We start from the raw sequence: 9,753 nt of genomic DNA, 5'->3' as shown, positions 1-9,753 counted from the left end.
TGAACACTGGTACTGACAGGCTGAGGACTCCTAGAGCCAGGGCCTTGTTGAACCCTGCAGGGGACAGTAGGAGAGGCAGTTGCTGAAGGACAGTTTTCTGGGCAGAGAGGTGTGCAGGCCTGTGGACAGCTTTCTGGAAAGGAGGAAGCCCCCTGAGGGTAAGCCAGGGCTGCCAGGCGCTGCTGCACACACTCAGCCGTGAGCCGTGCTTCTGGGTCTGCATCCCAGCAGTCTTCCAGGAGCTCCTTCAGCCCCCCGGGGTCCTGGAGGGAAAGACTAGTGGCAGGCCTGACCCAACCCCAGAGTGGACGTCTTCAGTGTTCACTTCGCCCACTTCTCCCCCGCCTCACTCGGCACAGAGCCCTTGCCAAGCTCCACCACCCCTGACTCCACACTCCACTTGTGGAGCACCCCCAGGCCCATCCCCCAAAGTCCAGGCCCAAGAGGTTTGTTCCCTGTGACAGAATCCCTGGATACCTTCCAAAGGGTCTACCTTTTCCTCTGAGGATAATTCAGGCTGACAACTTACATGCTAATCGAAAGGTACTCTCCTCCCTCTCAGTCAGCCAGTGTGGCTTCCGTTGGCTAACCCAACAGACATCTGTATGACAGAAATTTCAGGCAGGACAGCAGGAGAAAGGGCAGCTCAGGAAATCATTTGTGAAGAGCTCTGCACTTTCCCTGTCAGGCAACTCTTCTGACCTTGTTACACCTAGAACCTTGTTAGACCTAGAACCTTGTTAGACCTACAACTGGCTTTAATTGGTCCACAGCAGAAACACGGCTGTATAGTACAAAATGACGGGTCACTGGATTGAATTTGGGGCTCATGGTACTGGAAGAGGCACTGTCACAGGGGCAGAGCTCCAAGTGGAAGAAAAGCCAGAGAGGACTTCCTGGAGGGGGATACTGAACAAAGAGCTAACTGGGGGAATGAGGGAGTAGACAGGCATGTGTCTCAGGTGGGTGGGGCCAGTTGTGTGAGACTTAGAGAAGAAAAGGTAAACTGAGGGCAAGTACAGGAGTAGAAGGTCTGGTTGTAGCAGGCAAGTCCTTGAAATCCATACCCAGCCCCCTCTCCTGGTCCCCAGTTGGTGAGCCTGTGGCTTCTTACTGTGGCAGAGTCGCTCCAGGAGGATGGGATGTTGGGGCGCCTCCTCTCCTCTACTGCCAAGGCCCAGAGCTCACAGGCACTGGGATTGCTGCCCAGTTCTGCCTCATAGGCCAATTGAAAAGGTGGCGGTCTGTGGTCTGGGAAAAGTATAGGCATTATGTCAACCTGCCCTGGTTAGGGGGCTCCCAGGTAGAAAAACTAGGGACGGCCATAGCCTTCTACAGTCAGGCCAGGAGGGAGGTCAGCCTTTGGCAGGTGGGACAGTGGGGTGGAGACCTTACCAGGCCTCAAATCTGAACAGCGGCTCAGGATCTCCCACAGGAGCAGAGCCAGGGAGTAAATATCTGCTCTCTGGAGGGCTGTGCCCCAGTCCTGTAGGTCTAGAGTCTTGTCCAAGAGCTCTGGAGCCATGTACCTCTGGGTGCCAGCCTGGAGAATAAGAAGTGGAATACCAAGAATTACCTCTATGGAAATTGGCCCTACAGCTCTGAGCTCTGGCCCACAGTTCCCCCAATTACAGACTCAGCCATGTCCCACTGACCAGCAAAGCTGGGATGTTACCACAGCAATGGTTGTGTGCTCATCCAACATCATCTCAGGCCTCACACTTACCAAAAAACACTCACCTCCAAAATGGCAGCTGGGCCTTGGGGTTGTGTGGGTGCTGAGGCAGGGGGCCGAGCAAGGCCAGGGAGCACCAAGGCAAGGCCCAGGTCTCCAATGGCACATGACCTGTCTTCCCGAATGAGCACATTCTGGCTGCTCAGGTCTCGGTGAGCAATGCCTGGTTTATACTGGCCTGTGGAGAAATCCAAGGCTTGAGGAACACAGGTCTTCTAGTTTCCCTTGATGCAGTCCTTCTGACTGTCCTGCCTCCCTGTGGCTGGCTCACTCACCATCCTGCCAGCGCTCTTCATGGAGGAATGCCAGGCCCTCAGCCAGGGACAGAGCCATCCTCAGGGAACTTCCCCAATCGCTGGTATACTGCGTCAAGTAGTGACGCAGGGAGCCCTGCAGAAAAGCCAAGGAGAGCAGAGCACAGGGAACTAGGGGAAGATCACCCCCGGGAGGCAGAGATCTACTCACAGACCCCACAAACACCAGCCCGCACCTCCCCAGCAGACGGAGACACCCTGACAGAACCAGGTCAGGACACTGCAGACAGTGGAGGCATGAGAGTACGCATCAGTCAAAGTGACAAGGGGAAAAAAGCAGCTCTAGTAGAGTGTGATACTGTACGCCTGCCGCCCCAGCGCCTGGGAAGTAGGAGGAGGAGGATCAGGAAAAAGCCAGTCTGGGTTACAGGAGACCCTGCCCGAAAGCACACACACACACACACACACACACACACACACACACACACACACACAATAATAATTTGAGCCAGACGTGGTAGCGTGTGCATGTCATCTCAGCACTCAAAAGGCTGAAGCAGGAAGCTCCTACATTTAAGGCCCAATTTGGGGCAGGGTGTGTGGCTTAATTCAGGGGTACTGAATACTTACTATGACACGGGCCCTTCGAACAGGGTTTTCTATAGTCCTCATGAGGACCCCGGCGCAAAGCAATTCTGATCACCCTGATTTTTGTGGGTATTTTTTTCTCTTTTCCTCTTTCTCGCCTTTCTTTAAAATATTAGGACACTTTCTTATTTGTGTGTGGTGTATGTGTCTGTATGTGGGTACCCACATGCTACATGTCGGGGGGTGGAAGACAACGTCCTGGAGTTGGTTCTCTCCTTTCACCACATGGGTTCCAGGGATTGAACTCTGGTCTTCAGGTTTGGTGGAAGCGCCTTTACCCACCGAACCATCTTGCTGGACCTTTTACCTTCTCTCCCTCAGTCCCTCCCCGCCAGCCCCGCACCCCTACAGGCCACTTTGTTTTTGGCAGGGTCTCACTATGTATGTCTGTAACCCTGGCTGACACGGAAGTCACGATGAGGATGAGGCTGCCATCAAGCTTGCAGTGATCCTCCTGCCTCTACCTCCCGAGTGCCAGCATTACAGGCACAAACTGCCACACCTGGTTAGAGTCGGAGCTTTAGAGGGTGCTGACTAAGCTTGCTTGAGGTCAAATGATGAGACAGGAGTGGAGTTCACATCCAAGCAGTCTGACTCAGGAGTCACCGTCACGGGGTGACTCAGAGGATTCAGGACAAAGGTAGTCAAGGGCGTCCCTCAGACCTCCTGCCTAGGGTATCAGGCCTGCATAGGCATGGGTGGGTAGAGCTAATGGAGGAGGAACAACAGGGAACAGGCCATTCATTAACATGCTGAGCGTCTTTGGGTGTGCCAACAAATGTGCCCAGGCAGCTCCGTGCCTCAGGAGTGAGATTATGATACAAGCAGAGAATACAATAAAGGCCGCAATATAACAATGAACTAAATGCCATGGCTGTAAAGCAGCCATGACCACAGTGCTTGTGACAGTCAGAGGAAGCTAAGCAAACAAGAAGGAACTGTATATCTGTACACGTATTTTTGAGACAGGTGCTCTTACTAACTGGAGCTCACTCCATAGGCCAGGCTGGCCATAACAAGCCCCAGAGACCTGTCTCCATCTCCTTTGTACTGTGATTACAAGCACAAACCACCATGCCAGGATTTTTCTTCTTCTTCTTTTTCTTTTTCTTGGCATTACAGGTGTGCACCACACCTGGCTCTCTTTTGTCTTTTTCTTTCCTTTTTAACATTTATTTTACTTTCAGCCAGACATGGTGGCACATTCCAGCACTCTGGAGGCAGAGTCAGGTGGATCTCTGTGAGTTCCAGGCCAGCCTGGTCTACAGAGTGAGTTCCAGGACAGCCAGGGCTACATAGAGAGACCCTGTCTCAAAGGAACAAACAAAAATGTGTTTTACTTTTGGGCTAGAGTGACTGCTCTTTTAGTGAGCCTGAGTTCAATCAGCACCATCAGTCAGTTAACTGCCTACAACTCCAGCTCCCGAGGATCTGATGCCTTTAATCTCTGAGAGTACCCACATTCATTTTTACATACCCACATGCAGACAGGAACACAAACCCATAAATAAAAATAATTTTGTTTTTGTTTTTCAAGACAGAATTTCGCCAGGCGGTGGTGGTGCACACCTTTAGTCCCAGCACTTGAGAGGCAGAAGCAGATGGATCTCTGTGAGTTCGAGGCCAGCCTGGTCTATGAAGCGAATTCCAGGACAGCCAGGACTATACAGAGAAACCCTATCTCGAAAAACAAACAAACAAACAAAAAAGACAGAGTTTCTCTGTGTAGCCCTGACTGTTCTGGAGCTAGCTCTGTAGACCAGGATGATCTTGAACTCAGAGATCCACCTACCTCTGCCTCCCAAGTGCTAGGATTAAAGGCATGAGCTACCACGGCCTGACTAGAAATAAACAAAAAATAAAAATGAAAAATAAAGGGAACTTTCCAGACCTCAAGGACTCAGCACTGAGTTGTAAAGGTTGATAAAATCTGGGGAAAAAAATCGCTGTATTTAAGTGCTGTAGCAGGTTAGGAGCTGAAGTACAATTAGGGCAAACGAGGCCGGGCGGTGGTGGCGCACGCCTTTAATCCCAGCACTCGGGAGGCAGAGGCAGGCGGATCTCTGTGAGTTCGAGGCCAGCCTGGACTACCAAGTGAGTTCCAGGAAAGGCGCAAAGCTACACAGAGAAACCCTGTCTCGAAAAACCAAAAAAAAAAAAAAACAAACAAACAAAAAAAAAAACAATTAGGGCAAACGAGTGGGAAGGGGTCTCACCTAAAGAGACGGACCGACAGTGCTGACAGGGGATAAACAGGAGACAGTAGCTGCAGTGAGGAGCCAGACTCTCGAGTCACAGATCTTGGGCAAACGACTTTCCTTTTCTCATCTGTGGATAGTAATTTCTACCTCACAGTATGATCGTAAAGATAAAGCATGCAAATGTGTTCAAAGGGCCTAGAGCAGTGCATAGAATTTAAAATGTCTTCCACAGGCCCAGGCTCCAGGTGCCCTCACCTTTGCCTAATTCTTCCTCTTCACTATTTTTGGGGTTTGTTTTCTTTTGAGAGGGGCTGTTTTGGTTTTTTGTTTGTTTTTGGATAGGGTCTTACTATGTAACCTTGGCTGGCCTTGAACTCATATAGATCTACCTGCCTCTGACTCCCAGATACTGGGATTTAGGGTTGTACCACTGCACTCAGGCTTGTATTACTTTCGTGAGTCAGGGTTTTGTAGCCCAGGCTAGCCTGGAATTCACTTCTGACCCCCTGTTTCAGCCTCCCAACTGCTGGGACAGCAGTCAAGCACCACTCCCTCCAGCTTTCTTCTCTCCACACTGTTTGTTTCCTACCTCAGGCCACACACATCCTTTCTCTTCATTAAAATAAAAAACCTAAGGGACTAGAGCAATGGCTCAGCAGATACACTGCCTGCCCTTCCGGAGGACTGGGGTTTAATCCCCAGTACCCACACAGCAGCTGGTCTGAAACTCCAGCCCCAGGAGATCCAGTGCACTCTCCTGGCTTCCACAGGCACCAGGCATGCACTTGGTGTACAGACATACATGCAGGCGAAACAACTGTATACATATTTTTATTGTTAGTTTGGGAGCACAGGCCATGCTGCATATGTGGAGGTCAGAGGTCAACTTGGTGGGGTGGGGACTGAACTCAGGTCCCCAAGGCTTGCACAGCAAGCGTCTTTACAGCTGAGCCATCGCACTGTCCCCTTGGGTCAAATCGGATTATTATTTGATTATTATATAGTATCCAGTGCCCTTTCCTTTCACTCTTCAATCAACACTCGGTACTTCTTTTTGTGTTTACCCGTTTCTGAGACCCACCCGTTAGTCTATAAAGTCTGTAAAATTAGGGACCATGTGTGCTTTTTTAGCATGTAGCAGTGCTTGCCATATTGTTTATAAATATTGGTTAAAGGAACAGATGAATGAATTGGACAGCTATGCCTGGATACGTATTGAACAATGGCTCACTTCCAGCTGGGTGGTGGTGGAGCACAACTTTAGTCCCAGCACTCAGGAGGCAGAGGATCAGGCAGATCTTCCTAAGTTTGAGGCCAGCCTGCTCTACAGAGTAAGTTCCAGGACAGCCAGGGACACACAGAGAAACTGTCGCAAAAAGCCCCCCACACACACACACACAAAAAGAAAAGAAAAAAAAAAAAAAAGAAAGAAAAGTGCTCTAAGGAAAGTATGAAGCAGGAGAGTAGGCATGGGTGAGGTCCCACTACTACATAGCACCTCCATGAGCACACACACAGGCATAGTACACATTATAGACATTTCCTGGTGCTCACCTTAGGGTACAGTTCCAGTACCAGTAAAGGCACAGAGGGCAGGGGCCCAGGGCCCCCCTGGCCAGCAGTGATAAAGCGCACAATGTGATCGTGCTGCAGGCCCGGCAGCTGGTACACAGCTCTCTCAGCTCGGAACTGGGCCACAGCCCTTGGGGGAAAGGCCTTGATGGCTACCATTTCACCCTGAAGCCTCCCGGCCCACACGACTGCGTGACCTCCTTCTTGGATGACCTGGTGGAAACACTGCACTGAGTGTGAACCTCTGAGCTAGCCTCAGAGCCAGGCTTCCTTCCCGGCGGAACCTCCAGGAGTACCGGAATAACCCACCCTCCTTCCCTGAAGCACCTGGGAGAAGCATAGCCCGGCCAGCTCTGGCAGGTCCTCACTGCAGTCTCCTCCTGAGTCTGGCTCCGGGTCTGACCCACTACGCACTCCACAGGTCTTTCGTTGTAGCAGGGCTGAAGCAGGGAAGAACCTTAGGGTAGGGCGCACAGGATGGAGGCAGCCGAGGGGCCTATGTGGGGATCCCAGGACTGGGGAGGTCAACGGAGCCTAGAGAAGGCTTGGGGCTTTGGGGAAGCATCTTGCTATCACAAGCGAGGGGTGGGAGAGATTAGTACCCAAGATGATGCTGCCCAGCAGCAGCACAAGGAACATCCCCAGCAGCAGCAGCGCCATCCAGATGGGCCCACCTGGACAGCAAGGCAAGAAGTCATGTGGGTGAGCACCGAGCCTCTCCCCTCTTCCAAGAGATTCTTTCCAAACCACCCCCATGCTGGTCACAAGCCCCCTTATCTCCCAGTCACCAGGGCAACCAACTTCCCAAGGCCAGGAGGAGGAAAACTTTGGGTGGGGGTGGGTTAAGAACTGGCCCTGGTTCTCATCCTGACCTATGCTCCTGCCCCCTCTGGGCTCTGGAATCCTGGAGAAGGCAACTACCTGGGGTAGGCTGGGGGTCCTGGGGGTCAGGAGCCCCTTGGTTCCCTGAAGGAGGCAGAAGGCTGTAATTGGCATTGCAGAAGTCAGTGCTACAGGAGCATGTGAAGAGAGTGGAGCTGGGGCTTGGGTGGGCTCGGGGGATTGGGTCACAGTGCAGGGACTCACAGCCTGGCTCATCACTGTCCCGGCATCCTGATAGGATGGGATTAGGGGAAGGAGAGAAAGGAGAGAGAGTGCAATGAGGTTTGGGGCCAGAGAACAAATCCCTTCTCCATCCCTTCCATCTGACATGCTTTCTTTCTCCTCTACACATTCCACTTCTCCCTTTCCCTCTTGGCTGTCTCCCTGGACATGCCTCTCCCCTACCCGAGCTCTCACACACCACGTATTTTGCCATTCACCTTGCATCTCCACGTGTGCCCGGCCACGGGTCAGATTCCAGATGGCAAAGCAGCAATGACTATAGAGGCAGCGGATGCTCTTGGGGGGGCCTGGTCTTGTATCCAGCACTTCCCCCAGAGTCTTTGTGCTTCCCCGAACTCCAGGAGCCTCAAAGAACACACAGGTCCTCCTGTTTGGGGACACTGGAGTCCAAGGTGAAGAAAGGGGAGTCAAGAAGGGAGGGAAGGCGGGACATACAGCAGCCAAACGAGAAGCAAACTTCGACCCCAGGGTCAGCATGGCAGAGGGTCAGCAGAGGTCTGAGGTCGGATCCCCACCCTGGGAACATGTGGCTCTGCCCTTCATCTTCATTCATCCAGCCCACTCACCTCTTCCTCTTCCAAACAGGTAGCTGCTGCTTCAGGTACGCCTTTTCCCTTCCTGGGCAGTGTAAAGCCCTACCTGTAGACACTCACCTTGTGCAACCGCAGGAAGCAGTGTCCAAAGCCCCAGTGTCCCCAGCATCCTGCCAAAGGATGGCAGCAGGACAGCATAAACCAGCACAGCTACCCCAGCCAAGGCTTCCTACAGATACAGGGCACCGTAGGGCTTCCAAGCCCTCAATCCCCAACTCCGCCCCCCTCCATCCTATCCCAGGCTCTGTGGGGGAGAAGGCTGCTGTGGGGGAGAAAACGAGAGAAAGGGAGGAGCAGAGAACCAATCTCATATCCTTTCTTCAACCACCTCCTCTTTTCTCTGCAGAGTGGGAGGAAGGGACCTTGGCTGCATGGCTGAGAACCCTGTGATAACTAACTTCAAAATCTCTACCCTTCGCTGACCTTGGAAGAAGGTGTGGGACCTTCAGCCTTTCTCAGACAGAGGTCAAGTGTTTAGAGCTACTCCACTATGCCCAAGATCCTTCCTAATCTACTATTGGGAGCTCAGATCGGTAGCATTCTGAACAGAGGAAGATTCCACAGTCCATACTACAATTGCTCTCATTTTCCAAACTTGAGAATCAGAAAGGATATGAAAATTTTCAGAGCTAAAAAAAAAAAAATCTCAGGCTGGGTGGTGGTGGCACATACCTTTGATCCCAGCACTCTGGAGGCAGAGGCTTACACAGAGAAACTCTGTCTCGAAAAACAAAGAAGTAACAACAACAAAATCACATTGTAGGGTTGGTGAGATGGCACAGGGGTCAAAAATACTTCCCACTCTTGTAGAAGACCCAGGTTTGGTTACCAGCACCCACATGGTAGCTCACAACTGTAACTATTCCAGAAGATCTGACGCCCTTTTCTGTCCTCCCTGGGCACCAGGCACGCACGTGGTGCACAGACACACATGCAGCCCAAACACCCAGGCAGATAAAATAAAACAAGAACACCAAGTGCTCCTAACTGCTAAGCCATCTCTCCAGCCATCCAAAATAAAGCTTTAAAATCGAAAATGGTAGCCAGGCAGTGGTGGTGGCCTTTGATCCTAGCACTCAGGAGGCAGAGGCAGGTGGATCTCTGTGAGTTTGAGGACAGCCTGGTCTACAAAGGGAGTTCCAGGACAGCCGGAGTTGTTACACAGAGAAACCCTTCCTCAAGGAAAAAAAAAAGAAAATTTTTAGAATTCCAGCACTCAGGAGGCAGAAGCAGGTGGATCTATGAGTCTGAGGACAGCCTGGTTAGCCAGAGACCCTGTCTCAAAAAAGAAGAAGAAAAAATTGTTAAAATGGTAATTTTGTTCTGTATTTTGCCATAATGAAGCAAGAAAACAGATAACATAGCGGTGGTGGACAGCTGCCTGGAGTATACAGAGAGCCCTAGCATAAGGAAGCATAAGGAATAAAAAGTACACATGCACACACTCCTAAGGATTCAAACACTAAGGAAATTACCATTGAGAAGATAACTTTTTTTTTTTTTATTTTTATTTTTTTTTTTTAAATAAAGTACTAATTTTAAAGTACTGATTTTTTTTTCTTTTTTTTTTTTTTTAAAGATTTATTTATTTATTATGTATACAGTGTTCTGTCTGCACATATCCC

The 9,753-nt window shown here is 50.9% G+C and overlaps 1 protein-coding gene across 1 annotated transcript in view; it reads right to left on the bottom strand.

The window, feature by feature from the left end:
• Window positions 1-8,320, bottom strand: part of Amhr2 (anti-Mullerian hormone receptor type 2) — an 8,462-nt gene extending 142 nt beyond the window's left edge. Inside the window, exons 1-11 of the mRNA XM_059247794.1 lie at window positions 8,189-8,320; window positions 7,733-7,915; window positions 7,332-7,523; window positions 7,013-7,084; window positions 6,738-6,850; window positions 6,393-6,623; window positions 2,011-2,125; window positions 1,741-1,913; window positions 1,396-1,543; window positions 1,115-1,251; window positions 1-263 (exon numbers count right to left, since the gene is read on the bottom strand). The exon at window positions 1-263 is cut by the window's left edge and continues 142 nt beyond it. Of these exons, the coding sequence (XP_059103777.1) occupies window positions 1-263; window positions 1,115-1,251; window positions 1,396-1,543; window positions 1,741-1,913; window positions 2,011-2,125; window positions 6,393-6,623; window positions 6,738-6,850; window positions 7,013-7,084; window positions 7,332-7,523; window positions 7,733-7,915; window positions 8,189-8,237 (1,676 nt within the window). The 5' untranslated portion in view covers window positions 8,238-8,320. The remainder of the gene's footprint in view (window positions 264-1,114; window positions 1,252-1,395; window positions 1,544-1,740; window positions 1,914-2,010; window positions 2,126-6,392; window positions 6,624-6,737; window positions 6,851-7,012; window positions 7,085-7,331; window positions 7,524-7,732; window positions 7,916-8,188) is intronic.
• Window positions 8,321-9,753: the final 1,433 nt, after the last annotated feature.

Source organism: Peromyscus eremicus, chromosome 20 (genome assembly GCF_949786415.1).
Source record: "Peromyscus eremicus chromosome 20, PerEre_H2_v1, whole genome shotgun sequence".
In the NCBI taxonomy this organism is placed as follows: domain Eukaryota; kingdom Metazoa; phylum Chordata; class Mammalia; order Rodentia; family Cricetidae; genus Peromyscus; species Peromyscus eremicus.
Note: the sequence above shows the minus strand (reverse complement) of the source record. Positions and strands in the feature narration are given on the sequence as shown.